Source organism: Fonsecaea pedrosoi (genome assembly GCF_000835455.1).
Source record: "Fonsecaea pedrosoi CBS 271.37 unplaced genomic scaffold supercont1.1, whole genome shotgun sequence".
In the NCBI taxonomy this organism is placed as follows: domain Eukaryota; kingdom Fungi; phylum Ascomycota; class Eurotiomycetes; order Chaetothyriales; family Herpotrichiellaceae; genus Fonsecaea; species Fonsecaea pedrosoi.
Window position 1 is genome coordinate 4591842 of NW_013550615.1, and position 15267 is coordinate 4607108.

General features: G+C 52.6%; 6 protein-coding genes across 6 annotated transcripts; 3 read left to right on the forward strand and 3 right to left on the reverse strand.

Annotated features, from left to right (window-relative positions):
• Positions 1-465: 465 nt before the first annotated feature.
• Z517_01657 (uncharacterized protein) lies at positions 466-1218 on the reverse strand (the record flags this gene model as incomplete). Its single annotated transcript, XM_013434616.1, has 1 exon — positions 466-1218. One exon carries the CDS (start codon positions 1216-1218, stop codon positions 466-468), a length of 753 nt encoding a protein of 250 aa, XP_013290070.1.
• Positions 1219-1824: 606 nt separating this feature from the next.
• On the reverse strand, positions 1825-3500 carry Z517_01658 (uncharacterized protein; the record flags this gene model as incomplete). Its single annotated transcript, XM_013434617.1, has 2 exons — positions 1825-3202; positions 3259-3500. 2 exons carry the CDS (start codon positions 3498-3500, stop codon positions 1825-1827), a joined length of 1620 nt encoding a protein of 539 aa, XP_013290071.1.
• A 1571-nt stretch (positions 3501-5071) lies between these two features.
• Z517_01659 (uncharacterized protein) lies at positions 5072-6435 on the forward strand (the record flags this gene model as incomplete). Its single annotated transcript, XM_013434618.1, has 3 exons — positions 5072-5356; positions 5423-5790; positions 5853-6435. 3 exons carry the CDS (start codon positions 5072-5074, stop codon positions 6433-6435), a joined length of 1236 nt encoding a protein of 411 aa, XP_013290072.1.
• An 835-nt stretch (positions 6436-7270) lies between these two features.
• Z517_01660 (uncharacterized protein) lies at positions 7271-8752 on the forward strand (the record flags this gene model as incomplete). The annotated part of the gene is made up of 1 exon (XM_013434619.1): positions 7271-8752. The coding sequence occupies one exon, from the start codon at positions 7271-7273 to the stop codon at positions 8750-8752; it is 1482 nt and encodes a 493-aa protein (XP_013290073.1).
• Positions 8753-9582: 830 nt separating this feature from the next.
• On the reverse strand, positions 9583-10122 carry Z517_01661 (uncharacterized protein; the record flags this gene model as incomplete). Its single annotated transcript, XM_013434620.1, has 1 exon — positions 9583-10122. The coding sequence occupies one exon, from the start codon at positions 10120-10122 to the stop codon at positions 9583-9585; it is 540 nt and encodes a 179-aa protein (XP_013290074.1).
• Positions 10123-10962: 840 nt separating this feature from the next.
• Z517_01662 (uncharacterized protein) lies at positions 10963-11661 on the forward strand (the record flags this gene model as incomplete). Its single annotated transcript, XM_013434621.1, has 1 exon — positions 10963-11661. One exon carries the CDS (start codon positions 10963-10965, stop codon positions 11659-11661), a length of 699 nt encoding a protein of 232 aa, XP_013290075.1.
• Between the last annotated feature and the right edge of the window lie 3606 nt (positions 11662-15267).

Consider the following 15267-nt stretch of genomic DNA (forward strand, 5'->3'; position numbering starts at 1 on the left):
TCGGCAAATGTTGTACCCTGCGCCAAAGTCCGAACACATTTCCTTCGTTCTGAAGATGATATTTACAAAGGTTGAGCATCGGATGTATCTTCACGTCACCGCTAAGTGGCGATTGTCTTGAACGTTTGCGGTTGCGGTTGTCTGTCGGAATGACGAAGTGCAACCGACATATCGCAGAAGCTCGACACCCAGATTTTGAAGGTCCATGCTGGATGACAGCCGGCAACATGGGAGCAGCATCCACAAAGATGACTAGGGGATCAGTCATGCAATGGTAGTTCCCCGGATGGTCGAAGACTTCGCCAAGTCGACATTGAGGTTGGGTCTCTCGGTGACGAAAGGTGTGATATCCAGTAGTTCGCAGGTGCACAGGAGTACAAGAGTGCATCTTGTGAGTGCATCCTGAGCCGCTCCAGATGCAAATTGGTGAGAACCTGGTCAAGTCGCAGCAAAGTCCAGAGAGCCTCACGAAACCTTGGTGTCGTCAACCTCCATAGCCCCGAGTTCCCGCACCGTCGACGTGCTCTTGTCAAATACTGCCCTCAACCCGATTCTGAACTCCGACATGCGCACACCCAGAATCTTCAAGATGGACGTCTGTCGTGAGTCGAGCGTATCCCCCTCTTTGCAGACAAGGTACCCCTCTTCCTCGTCCATCGACCCGTCCGGGTGCTCTTCCAACACGACCTTGCCCTTCACGAGACGAGTGGGTATCCCTAGTTTTCGAAGCGTCGGTTCGATCTGGACCGGCAGGGGATCATCCTCACCGCCTTCGACGCCGTACTGAGTATGAATCTCCCCGGGAGGTATCCTGACGTCCCGAGTGGCGACGTTGCCACTCCTGGCAAAGTCCTGATTCAACCAATCTGCAAAATATTCTTCAATCTTCTCGGGTTCTTGATCTGTGAAGAGCAGCCCGACCTCCCCCTTCACATACGGAGCCAGGGCACGAACCCCGGGCACGCACTCGGTCTCCTCCGTCTGTCCCAGTCCCACCATCAAGACCTTATTCTTCCCCATCATGATCCTCGAGTCACCAAAGTCTGCTCTGACCTGCTTCAGGAAGTTGTTGCGGGTATTTTGGACGTCAAAAACCCAGATGTACGAGTACTTTTCGGCGGCGTCCTGTACATTTGCAGCGAGTCGGCGGACCAGCTCTTTTCTGTTTTTCCGCACCTTGGACGTCGGGACGACTCTGTTGCGCTTCGACGGAGGCATGACGGAGGGTATGGGATCGACAGGCCGGTGAAAGAGGGTTAGAACTGGAGAGATATTGCTGGTGTGGTGGTCCCGACGTCTGGGTTTCCACTGCGCTTGGGGGAAAAAACATGAAATAATTTTCGATTCGAAAATTCTTGGGTAGAAGGAAAGTGAGCCGAGGACGCACTAACCTCTTTTGGTTAATCGCCTTGTGCGCTTGCCGTCTGGACAAATCCACCTGGTGCCACTGACAATAGACTTTCGCAATCTCCTTGTCCACCCACCTTAATGTTCTTTAAATTAACGAGGGCTCTTCAATGACTTTAGAGCCATCTACCTACGAGTACCGAGTGACGTGGAATACAAATGACCAAGGTCATCCGAGTTTTATACGGACTCGGCTTTTTCTCCTCCAAAAAAAAAAACGACGTTAACATCGCAGCGGATGTCCATGTATAGATTTCTGCACAGGTAGAATTTGGTCAAAGATCTGGGGATCGACGTTGGCTATCTAGGTATATACATCTCGCCGTTTCATATACATAGCCAGTGGCTGGAGGGGACATAACAGACCGCCAGCGGAAATCCGCACGACCTCTCTCCTCCCCGCCCTTACTAACATGTTCATTCCTGCGCCTTGACAAAATCGATGACGGCGACGTTCGGACCGGGCCAGTGCTTCCGCGCGCGCAGGAACCACAAGGCGATGGCGAAGAAAAACACAAACAGGAAGATCGGTCCCGCGTAGTTCATGTTCGAGGCCGTCACGGGCAGCGTGCTCGGAATCGGCAGGAACACCATGATGTACAGCGTATAGACGAGCGCGAAGCTGTTGATGTAGACTCCGTACCGGCCCAAGTTCCATCCCCCCAGCTCCAGAGGTTTGCCTCCGTGCGACGAGGTCCACCGCGCCAACAACATTGCTGATATGGCAGTGCCGTACGAAAAGTACAACGCTAGCGAGGACAGTGCCGTGATGGCTCCAAAGGCGGTTGTGGAGCCGATGTTGAGGAGCGACAGCAGCATGACAACGACAAGCGAGAGCCAGATCGATCGTATTGGCACGTGGTGGGTCGAGTCCACAAGCGCAAACCATCGGGGTAAGCCACCATCCCGGGACCAAGCCCAAGTCAGTCGCGACACCGAGGCGATGGACGCAATGTTGACACAGAACGAAATGACAAAAAGTCCGCAGACCATCGCAGTGGTCGCTTTGACAGATCCAGTAACGCGGAGGAGGATGGTGATGATGGGGAAACCAGAGTTGAGCACTTCGTCAATGGGTCCCATGGCACTGAGGATGGCAATCACCATGGCGTATGCAAGGACACCGTTCAAGGCAATTGACCAGAATGTAGCGCGTGGCACCGCCTGAGGAGCCTTCTTTGTTTCCTCACTGAGATGGCACGAGTCGTCAAATCCAGTGAAACTCCACGCACAGGTGAGCATACCCAGATTCCACGCAATATACGTGTCCGTCCAGCCTGAGGATATGGACCGTTCCAAGAAGATGAACTCGGCGCTGTGGCGGCTGCCCATGACAACCAACACAACCAGAAACAGGACAAACAGACAGACGTGCAATATTCCCGCCACAAGCTCAAGCCAGGGCACCACAGCAAAGGTCGTGCCGAAAGAATTGATCAGACCCTGGACAAGGAGGATGGCGATCATGATCAGTGTGATGTGCCAGGTCTCGGGGACATAGCTGGGATGATTGAGCATCGCCAACTGCTGCAGAATGATGGCGGTAATATTTGCGATGCCGGCGAGCAAAGAAACCCATCCAAACCACGTCATCCAGCCCTGCATCCAGGTGATGAATCTTTTCATGTTCGACGGCGCGAGGTTGTACGTCCAGTGGTACTGGGCGCCGGCAATGGGAATTGTTGAAGCCATCTCGGCGATGGATGCAGCTTGTGCGATGGCCCCAAAATAGACAATCACGACGCTCCAGGCAAACGTCTGCGGACCTCCGTTGTAAAGAGCAAAAAACATATTCCTGTCACTGGTCAGCTTTTACCCACGCGATTAATCTGCTTCTACGAGGACACTCACGTATTCATTCCTTCCCACGTGCTCATAAAGGTCAAAGAAAAGGCAAAGATCTGGGAGAAGCTGAACAACCTCCGAACTCTTGTCACGCTCTCGATCGTTTGTCCATTTCCGCCCACGTTCGAGGCTGCGCCATAACCTGATTCCGCATGATCACTGGTTTTATGGTTTCCAAAACGATTGACCGTCAACTGCACATCTTTGTCCACCTTATGCAGCTCGTAAGCTTCGCTGTGGTCGGACATGGTAGGTATATTTCCCAAAGGTTAGTTTGGGGAAAGATATATCGTGGAACAGGTCTTGATTGGGAAAAAAGAGCTGGGATCAGGAATGACTTTTTACAAGGCTGAACAAGGAAGAGAGAGGGAGAGAGGGAAAAGAGAGAGAGAGAGAGAGAAAGAGAAAAACGTGCACAGAAAGGGTCGTGGAGAAGAGCGTGGTTAGTCCCATGTGTTCGAGGCCGACTTTATCGAGGTCAACAATGGGCCATTTCTCTTAGCGAACCCTCTAGTCTTTGACGAACAGGAATTCAGCTCAGCAGCGGCGGCGATAGCCTGGCCCATCGGGAGCGGCGTCCTCCCGGCTGCACGTTGTCAATGGGTGATACACATCCCGCCCCAGTGGATGTTTGGACGGCGTGGACGAAGCAGCTATCCAGCCAACGGCAAACATGGGTTTTTTGTGTCAAAGGAGATGCATTGCCGAGCAGAGTTCGTCCTTGCCACAATTGATGCACCTAGACGAATACTTACACGTGTGATTACAGGGGGTTGGAAGTTTCGGATGGGAGGATTGCCAGGCGAAGATGTTGGGGCGGGGACAAAGGGTAGGATCTTCAAATGACGGACGGAAATTTGCTCATTTAATGTGGTGACAGGGTGATCATGTGCGATATGGATATAATGACGGTCAAATGACACTTCCCCATATCGCCATCCATTGAAGGACACTTTGACCGATTCGAGGGATTGTCTTCAGCCTCCCCAGCTACCGATATTCCTTGGTCGATTCTTGGTGTAGCGAAGGTCCAAGCCTCAACCCTCACCCATGTTTCTTACTGGTAGCGGGGAACCCGCTTCCGACTTTACAAGACTTCTAGCTAAGTGCCAAACTTGCAGGGCTCTTGTCTCCCCCCCTGGCTCTTGTGTAGATCCTTCTGTTCTGGGCTGCCTTGGCTTGCTCATTTTGGTTGGAGTTTTCCGGTAATTGGCCTGAGATCAGCTCCATGGATTACGGGAGGACACACAGACGCAACAGTCTGTTGAACACGCAACGTTCTCAGCAGTTCCAAGCTCCCCAGATCACCTTTTGCCATGAAGAAGGATGGGATATGCTCGATCTCGGAGGAAAATGGAGAGAAAAAAAGCATTCCCAATAGAAGATACATGATCCAAACGTGAAAAAAGTACTGTATTTCGTGATGCTGGTCTCTGGGGAAGCCTAGTAGTTGGATTGTGGCGGCTGGGCTGCTGGTCCCCTGGACAAACGCAGACATGCTCGGCTTCATCCCCCTGCAAACACGAGCCGTGGTGGAATCCTGATACCACAGGGCAGCCTCAGGAGCGGCATGCTGGTTGAGGGGGGGAGCCCCCATTCGGATCAAGTATAGCCCATAGGACTGCTTAGCCAGGTGGCCAGCCATGCAAAAGCCTGGCCAGGTCGATCACCACCACCTTGCCCTGCTTATTGTCGGGGAATAAACAGACGCCAGATGCCCACTGTCTGCGTGCCTTTGTCAACTCTGGGGTTTCTTTCTTGATACTGTTCGATCCTCGTCTCTGCGCTTCGTCCACACCCTACCACGGCAGCAGTCAGGATGGCGGATCAAGAGTCTCCTGCTTTCTTTCAGATCTCCCCCGACAACCATGCGCCATGGGTTGTGGTGACGGCCACGGTGTTTCTGATATACTCGATTATGGCCGTCGTGTCCAAGGTCGTGTCCAAGCTTCACCTCACGTTTATGAAAATATACGACTGGCTGATCGTCGCATCGACAATCACTGCACTGGTGCAAACCACCTGTGTCATCGCTGCGTGCAAGCATGGCTTGGGGCAACACCATGATGCCGTGTCCCACGACCAGTTTGCCTCCTTCTCACGAGTTATGTTGTGACCACGTCTTTCCTCCCATCCCCCATAGAGGATGGATCTGCTGACAGAAGTACAGTATACATACGCAGCCCAGATGCTTTTCATCATCGCCTGCGCCTTCGCAAAAGCATCCGTCGTCTCTTTTGTCATGGCGATAGCGCCACAGCGACGAATTCAACGCTCTTGTTACGCTCTGCTGGCTATCATCTTTGGCTGGACAGTCTCCGGGGTCTTTGCCATCGCCTTTCAGTGCAAACTACCACAGCCGTGGATATTCGAGGACGGAAAATGCATCGATCAGGAGGCGCTCTCGCTCTTCCTAGGGATCGCGAACATCCTGACAGACCTGGCCCTGGTCGCCATCCCCTCGGCCATGATGTGGTGGGTGCAGACAAACACGACCAGAAAATGGCAGGTCGTGACCTTGTTCGCCTCTCGAATCATGTATGTGCCAAAAAAAAAAATCAGAACTTTGAAAAGAACGTCGCACTGATATGTCAAGACAGTGTTCCCATTTTCATCATCGTCCAGCTTGTCGAGTATCGCAAATTGTACGAATCTGACGACAGGAGCTGGAACATGGTCGGCCCGGCCATCTGGAGCCAACTGGTGATGAACCTGTCTATCCTCACGGCGTGCATCCCGAGTTTGAAAACAGTCCTCGATATGTTCAAATCCGGCACCTCGTTCTTCACCGTCCCTGCCCAGTACCAGACGACCGTCGACAACAGTTCTCAGGGGCTCCGATCTAAGATTGCCACAGCCGTCACGCAGCGATTCACAACGAAGCGGACGGCCAACAGGAGCCAGAACAACACCACCGCCTCGTCGGGGGAGTGGCCTACAAAACAGATGAAAGCGGTCAGTGGGCAACATTCCGCACTCGTCTCGAGTAATGTCCGGAGCCACTCTGACATGAAGGACGTTCCTGTACGCAGTGAGAGCCAGAGGAGCCTGACAGAGAATGCCATCATGAGGACTGTAGCATACGAGGTCGGGTACGAGGACATGATGGCCGCACACAATGCTGCTGGGTCGGATGGGCAATCTCGAATTTCCATCAACAGCGAGGCTCAGCATTCTTACTAGACCCACAGTGCAGAGTTTCGGCCCCTCCCGTTGGCCTTGGAAGGGGAATATCGGGTCCCCCGAAGAGCCTATTACTACCTACTATCAGTTCGATCGCTGGATAAAAAGTATGGCATAGCATGGAGGAGGGAGATGTCACATATCTTTGTAGAATATCATTGACAGACCATGTCAACACCGTCCAAGTACCTCGTATAGGGACGACAGCCCTTGAGGGGGGAGGAGTTTTTGGCATAAAATCTCAGTCGCCCGCAGGATTCTGTGGAGGGTCTGCTAGGCGCCCACAGGCGTAGCGGACGACTTCTCGAATAGGCGAGAGCCTGAGCGATCACACGACTTGACGAGCCAAGTCCACAAGTCCAAGAACAAGTACTGGCATGGGCAAGTGCAGTTTGCCCAAGCGAAAGAGGACACGGAGCTTTCCGTTTCCAACTAGCTGACGCCTCATTCAAGTAGCTAGATGATCCCCGTTAGACCGTCTGGGGGCCGCGCCCTGGAAGGAGCCTAAGGAAGAGTCCGGTCGGTTAACCCTGGCTCTATATCTCCACAGTGCCGTTGAAAGTGGCAAGGACCAGTGGGTTGCAGGAGAACTAGCGCATAATCCACCCACTCAGTCTGAACCTGGGTGCACCTGTGCGTCAAATCGAACCTGCTCAAGCTGTTGCGGTCAAGGTTTCATCAGGCGGTGGAGGAATCGACTTTCTTCCCTTGAAATATCCAAGGTTAGTCATGATAGAAGGGACATTTACCCATTGCAGTGCCTCGTACAGTAAATTCCTAGACATCCGCGGTTGAGTCGTTCAACAAGTCTCTCTTTGCCAACTGGTGCTGCGAGATGCTCGAGACTGCACCACTCCTCCAATCAGACCAAGCCTCATCAGAGGAAGGGGACAATGGCGGCAATGACAGCAGCATCTGCATCGAACCAGCCACGACATGGGGAGCCGAAACACGGGCAATGATCTCCGACACAGTGCCCTTGGTCTTGACGTACATGCTGCAATACTTCTACAGCCTGGTCATCGTGTTGGTCGTCGGCCACATTGGCGAAGACGAGCTCGCTGGCGTGTCCTTGGGAGTTACAACCATGAACATTGTCGGCTTCGCCGTCTTCGAGGGCATGGCAACGAGTCTGGATACGCTGTGCGCGCAGGCTTTTGGAGCCGGCAATCGAAAAGCCGTCGGCTTGCACGTCCAGAGAATGGTCCTGTTGCTGCTCCTGGTAGCTTGTCCGATTGGTGCGCTGTGGCTCTGTTCCCCCTGGATCCTGGCCGGGATGATCCCTCAGCCACAACTGGCAACTGTGGCCGGAACGTTCCTGAGGACATCGCTTGTCGGTGTGCCTGGATACGTGGTGTTTGAAGCCGGGAAGCGCTTCCTGCAGTGCCAGGGGAACTTCACTGCGTCGTTGGCCGTTCTTTTGATCTGCACACCGATCAACCTGGTCCTCAACTGGATTCTGGTGTTCCAGCTTGGTCTGGGAGTCATGGGATCTGCGCTTGCAGCGGCCCTAAGCAACAACCTCCGAGCCGTACTGCTGGTCTTGTACGTCGCTCTCTACCACCCGGAGACGCATCAGTGTTGGCCTGGATTTCTCCCCAAGACCACTTTCCAAAACTGGATGCCTATGATCAAGCTCGCAATCCCAGGTGCAGTCATGACACTGGGGGAGTGGTTTGCCTTTGAGCTGCTGAACTTCAGTGCTGCGTACATCAAGACCGGCGACAACAAATCCGTGAGCTCGGGACCCCTGGCAGCCCAAGCGATCCTGTCGACAACTTCAGTGTTGATATGGCACATTCCTTTCTCCGGGAGCGTGGTGGCAAGCACCAGAATTGGTCACCTGATAGGGAGAGGTTCAGTCCGCGCCGCGAAATCAATGTCTAAATTCTACGCCGTCTTCTTCTCCGGAACCGCCCTGTTCGACATGACTCTAGCATTCGCCGCTGGCAGTCTTATCGCGTGTTTCAGCACTGCAAACACATCCAGTGAGGTTCGAGAGCTTGTTGTGGGGACACTCCCCTATGTCGCAATCTTTCAAATCTTTGATGCTGCGGTTTGCTGCATCCATGGTATAATGCGTGGACTGGGACGTCAGGCCATTGGCGGCTGGGCCACATTCGCCGTCAACTATTGCATCGGAGTACCCTTGGCTATGGTGCTCGCTCTGGGGCCCCCAATGCTGGGACTGCCAGGTCTTTGGTCGGGATTATCCATCGGAATGGCTGTCTTGGCGGCGGTGCAGGCAATTGTCTTGCGGATCATAGACTGGGAAAAGTGTGTAGTGGATGCCAAAGAGCGGGAGGAGATTCTGTGACGATCTGTAGAGTCTGATGCCAGAGGATTTGAAAAGTATGGCGCCTGGAATTGCATAGACATGTTCTAGATGGTCAAACCTTGGTCTCGTAACCCTCAAAATCCCTCTACAGGCTGAACGTCAATTATGTGATCCATACAGTAACTCACCTGATTCAAAGCTCGCCTGTGTCGAGCTTCACATTATGACATGGATGTAGCAGATAGCTGTGTCGAATATGGATGACATAGAAACTACCCGGATGGTTGTTGGATGATTGAGCTTGATCATGAATTTAGCTGGCACTTGGTAGCTTTCCAGAAAGCATAGACAGGGCACCAGGTCTGATCCAGGCTCGTGTCGCCAGTTGTGGAGTTGCACTGAGGCTTGAGAAGACCTCATGCATACCTATGTTGTCAATCAGTCTCCACCACGGGCGCATTTACCAATATTGGCAACCCTCCACACAGCGGGAAATGTGTGGCTCTTGACACATTGGGGAGTTCAGGGCTGATCCTTTGTCCCCCTGAAACACTCTAACTCGGCATCTTCCCGCTTGTGGCGTCGAGTGATCTTCGTATACGAATCATCTCGGGACGCCCATTCTTGTGGAAGGACTTCCTGCACGTTTGTCAGTCCTGGGATATCATCTTTTTCGCTGGGCCTGATCGGCCTCAGTATTGCCTAGCGACATGGATCTACCTTCAACCACCACCGAGTCATTCAATGCTTCGATCGCTGGTCACACGTTACCGACCGAACACTGAGGGCAGAGGGCAAGAGGGATGGACCACTAGGCCATCCTCGATCCGAGTCGAGATCAGCCTGTGGCCTCTTCCAAGTTTTCTCCCTCACTTCCCGTCATCTTCCTCTTCCGCTTCCGACAAGGACAGATTCAATGCATGGAGAGCCTCAACGATCCTCTCACTTTGCTGCGAGGTCAAAGTTCTGTTGGCGACCAGCGCTTCCACTTCCAGCCCTATCTCTCCAGATAACTCTTTCATCTTGGTAAAGCTCGCTGAAATCGTCCATGTTTCACCGCCATCCTCTCCGTCCAAAGTCGTGCCCTCCTCCGAATACTCATACCACCCGCACCGACTGTGGAGGCAAAACCTGCACTTCGACCAGCTGATGATCACCCCGCAGTTCTCGCATTTGCAGCACCGACCCCAGACCGATTTGTCCGTTTCGCCTTTTCGATTGGGTTTCCTATAGATCCTGGGCTTGTTTGGTAACGTGTGCAAAGTGTTGACATAGTCGGCTTCTGGGGAGATGGCCTGAACGTCTTCATCGGCAGAGATATGCGGATCATCCACAATAGCGTCAAAATCAAAGATGGCATCTCCGAGATCAGAGTATACCTGGAGGAGAAACACCTCATCGTCAGTCATTCGTTGTCGCAGGTCTGGTGGTGCTTGGAGAGAGCGAGGCCCATGATACGGCGGCCCGACACCATACACCCGTAGCACCTTGCAATGGAAGGAAACTTGTATTGCTGTAGGCGCTCATATATCGTTGCTTCTCTGGGAAGAGACTCCGCCAAATGAGGAGAGCATTCGTACGCAGAAAAGCATGGCTTTTTCTGGTAAATCGATTCGTTGAGTTCTCCTTGGAACACGCTCAGATCGGCAAGAAGAAATGGTTAGATATGTTTGAATGGGATCTCGAACGACTGTTGTATCTGTTTGAACACGGCATTCGTTCGCCGATCCTGGACTTTGGGGAAGTACAATTTCTGGTCTTGATCGGTCGCGATGACGGTTGTGTGTAAGAATTACCTTTGCTCGTCGCCTCGTTCCAGCACCAGCACTCGGCGGCATCAACGAATTTCATGTCAAATGTCTCATGCTCATCACTGCAGGCGTAGTTTTGGGGAGACTTTATTTGGGCATCGGAGGGTATGAGACTAGCGTTTAGAGGGCCCGGGGAGGCGAGCAGCGCCGGGTACCGCGCATTCAATTGGCAGAAATTATATGTGATGCAAGAGGCACTTGTGAGGCCAAGACTTTAGGAAGCTAGGCCCAATCAGGGGCAGGCGTCAAACTCTCAATTTCACATGCACCTACGAATAATAATATTCGATTCAAGCCGCTTTCACAATTCCCCCGAAAATTATTGGGCACGCTCCGCCGGAGGAGGATGCGCTGAACTGATAAAAATTACAGATCTCTCTACAATTCTCCCCTCCACAGACCCGTCAGGCGCATTCGAGACCTTCGAGACACACAACCATGGAGAACCAAACATCTCGGAGGGCTTCCCCAACACAGAATTACCTGGTAGCATACAACACCGTCTGCCTGGCCCTGTGGTCCGTCATCACGCTCCGAGCCGTCTTCCTCATCCCCACGCTCTTCGCACTCGGCAAGCCTCAGGGCCTTCTCGACGCTCTCTTCCCCCTCCTCAAATGGACCCAGACAATCGCCCTCCTCGAGATCCTCCATGCCACCGTGGGCCTCGTGCGAGCCAGCCCCCTCACGACGGCAATGCAAGTCGCGTCGCGGATATTGGTGGTCTGGGTTGTCCTCGACACGTTCCCACAGATCGTTGCGACAACCAACAGCTATGGCAAGTCGGTGCCGGGCTCGACGACGGGGCCGATCGCCTTTGCCGGGATCTTGATAGCCTGGGGGACCACAGAAGTCATTCGATACGGCTTCTTCGTGTGGAAGGCCGCCATCAGTGAAAGGGTCCCGACTGGCCTAACCTGGCTCCGGTATAATACTTTTTTCGTCCTGTACCCCATCGGTATCTCCAGCGAATGTCTGCTCATGTACCTCGCTTTGAAGCCAGCAGCGAAGCAGGGCCTACGGATCGATCTGCTATTGAAGGCTGTCCTCCTCATCTACGTACCGGGGAGCTATATCCTGTATACCCACATGATGGCTCAGCGACGCAAGGTCATGAAAGGCAAAGGAAAATCCGCCTGAGAGAGACACACATGTCACTGGCGGAAAACCACTGAAAAATGATATACGGGTCTTGAGAGTATAAGGCACCAGGTGAACCCAACATCCAGACAAATTTCAGGCAGGAAATCGATCAATGGCTGGCACCAGTGGTCTCCAGACCACCCCTCTGCTTCGGGGCCTTGGGAGGAAAGCAACACTTCCAGGTCACCGAGAGATGGAGGAGACCCGCGGAATATCAGAACAATGCTACAGAGCATACATACAAAGCTGTCTCGAGGAGCTGGAGGAGATGGGCTGTCCCTGATGATCGATGCGGCATATAGACCTCTACAACGAGGGTGCTTGCGTCTTGGGTTATGAGAGAAAAGCAGACATCGAATGGACGAATACAGTGTCAATGGCAGTAGCCTCAGCATTGTGCCTCACAAAGTGGTCATATTACCCAGGGTACGAGACTGCCATGGACTATTTTGTTATATTCCTCAGTTCCATACTATCAGTACCAAGGTAGAGGCCCGTTGCTTGTTCCTTGCCGTGCCGTTCGTGGCGCTTCGTGAAGAACGTGCCATGTTGTTCCCATACTGAACCCTTTTCCCTGCCCATTTGAGGCTCTGTTGAAGACGCGGTCCACCCATACCAGCAACCCGACCCTACCGCCCTTCCGCTCGACGCCATGCCCCTCCCTCAGAGACCATCAGTTGTCTCCGCGCCCTGGCTGCCTGACTCCCAATAATAATCCATGCGAGGGTGACCGAACCCCAACGATCCCACCACCGGTCCATGCGGTGGTGAGTCCGAGGTATGACCTCTCGCTTCTTACGCTGCCGAGCGCTTCGTCGCCGAAGTTTGCAGGCTGCCATGGCCTACTTTGTTATATTCCTCAGTTTTATACCATCATCAATAAGGCGGATGATCCATATGCGAATACGGGTTTACCGTGGCTCCAGCCATCATGGCTTCCACACCTGGCAATTGTGGCGCCCGAGTAGGTGAACCTGGACGAAAGCTCTCTGAGGAGGGTTCTTCCCCAGCAAGTTGTTCAATTTCCCTTCTGCCCATCTGCCAGTGCATGTGTTCCACAATCTGCCAAGGCTTATTCAAGACTTGACCGATTTCCTCCCAAAATGCCTGCTTCTTCCTATATGGACGAGTTAGGTCTGTTGAACTGGTAGCCTAAATAGCTCAGGACTAACATACTGTTCACATGCCTTTGCGAGCTAAATGTTTAATTCTTCATCAGTAATGCCTGTTGGCGTGCCCGAAGTTGTGCCTTTACAGGTCGTACCCTAGAAGGTTATGTTAACATCGAGAGATCGAGAGACGTATCGTTGAGGGTATTGGGGATGCTTCAATAGGGGTTTTGTTGGCTGGGGCGTTTGGCAGCAGAGGATACCCTTTTCCTCGTACTCGACGACGTACCTTGTCCGAACACGAAGACCTCTTCCAGTGCTTCTTCTTATCCAGGAGGATCTTCCTCCTTCTTCGTCGTGGTCGTGGAAACAATCTGATTGGCGCAAATATGGTGGCATCTCATTCTTGTCTCATCATCTACCTCCATGCTCTGCCACCTTGATCTCATGTTCGTTGGCTCCTGTGTAGATGGGATTTTTGCGCGATCCGACCAATCTCCATCTTTTCCGTACTCGTGCCAAAATGTATCTGTGAAGGGATACGTTTGACAGGCCGTTGATCCGCGGACTCGGCGGGCGTCTCCTGATCTGACTGCTTGCGGCACAGTACGCGGACTGTGGGACTGGTGCTCGGCTTGTTGCGGCGTCCATCACAAAATTTCCTGGTTGGCCTCCACTGCATTCGGGCTTGTCTGATCCACTGGACGTGTCGATTTCAGTGACTTGGAGACGTTTATTTGTCAAGCACCGTTGAGCTTGGGGTCTCCAAGCGATTCTTGATAATATCCGTTTCCTTGTTTGTGTTTGGGAAGTCTCATGTGTGGTTGTCTTGCAACCCGAATACTTGATTGTTCTCTCTCCGCGTTCCAAAGAATAGGATAGTCTCGAGCTTGACGATATAGTTGATTGTCCGAGAAGTCGTCCCAATCTAGACTTTCTTCTGTGCTGTTGTTCTCGGTGTTAAAAGACGAATTTTCCCAGATTGCGGGTTCGTAGGTGGGCTTGTAGTAGACCATCCGCTAGGCGAAATAATGAGGACCATAATTGTGCGACGTCGTGTAGGTCAATGGTGGAGTGCACATCTTCATAGAGTCTTCGAGTGAGCCGTCCTATGAGTGCCCCAGAGGGGTATTCAACCTGTCTCGTTGAGCAAAGGAGCCAACACAGCGGACGATGCTGACCTGGCGTCGAGGGGACTCCAGCGCCTCAGCCATTCTCCATTCGGCTTCGAGGACGGCACGCTCGTCAGACTGGATGAGTTCTTGATCATGTATATATATGTATATATTTATTAGATACCTGGAAGACCGGATTAGCGAGGGTAGATACAGCCGGATAGAGACTGGGCACTAATTTTGTTCACCGTATAGAAACGGCCATGTAAGACTTTGAAACGAGAGTAGCATCTATTCGTGGCGTGGTATTGAGAGTGAGCGTATTGAATGTAGGCATAGAATCCTCCGAGCTTAGAATGTTGCAAATTGCTGGATTGGGCCGTGGAGAAGTATAGCGTGTAGCAGCTACATATTCTCATAGCAATGTTGCTTTTTGATCCTTCGATGTCGGCTCTTCCTATCATGCCGTAGCAGAATCTGGAAAGCGTTGGATTGCTCACCCACTGAATACGACGAAGTGGTGTCTTTGGCATAAGTCGGGACTTCCCAAAGGTGAGCTGGTCGTTTCCTCGAAATACCGATTAGTCGATATGAAACTCAAAGATTCCTTGGTAAGACCTCGACCGGCAAGGTAACCTGGATCAGGGAAAGGCCAGGGGTTGTGAAAGGCGCTTCGTCAATTCCGAGTCGAGTCCTCGAAGAGTGATCGCTTTGAGCTATGCCGACGCATTCCCCTTGCCCGCAGCAGGCATGCCACGGAATCGTCATGGAGAAGGCCGCAGTAAAGGAACAGACAGCCCCTGTGGCTACTCGTGTCTGGGAACACGAACCCGCCACAGGTACACTGGTCACTAGAACCGATGCGCCCAACAAGCCAACCGGGTCTTTCCAATTTGGAGGAGAGGTGCAGTTTAGCTTGTGGCTGCTTGTTCTGAGGTGTATTGGTATCTTTGCATTTAAATGTCAAATCCTGCTTCGAGCTCTTCATGAAGTGCGTGACCTTGTAACAGCACTCTTTGCTCTGGCGGCAACGTCTTTGCTACTACTTCGAATACCAAAGGTTTGGCGTGCCGAAGCAACATTGCGGCGTGGGGAGAGTAGGTACAAGTGAATGACGATGTTGGGTGTAGACCACCTCAACGATGGATTTGGGGCGATTGACCGATGAACCTCTGGAGCTGATAGTGAAAAGATCTTTTCCCGGTCCTGTTTCAGCCGATCTCGAACATCCCAAGCTCACAGTGATCAGCACTGGGAGGCATGAGGAGAGCCCACCCAGGCGAGTCGCTTTTCTGGACTCACATTTCCCCAGTATGACGAAGGCTCCCGGTGTCTGTCACCGTGCTCTACGGCGCCCCGAGTCTCCGTCATGAGCACAC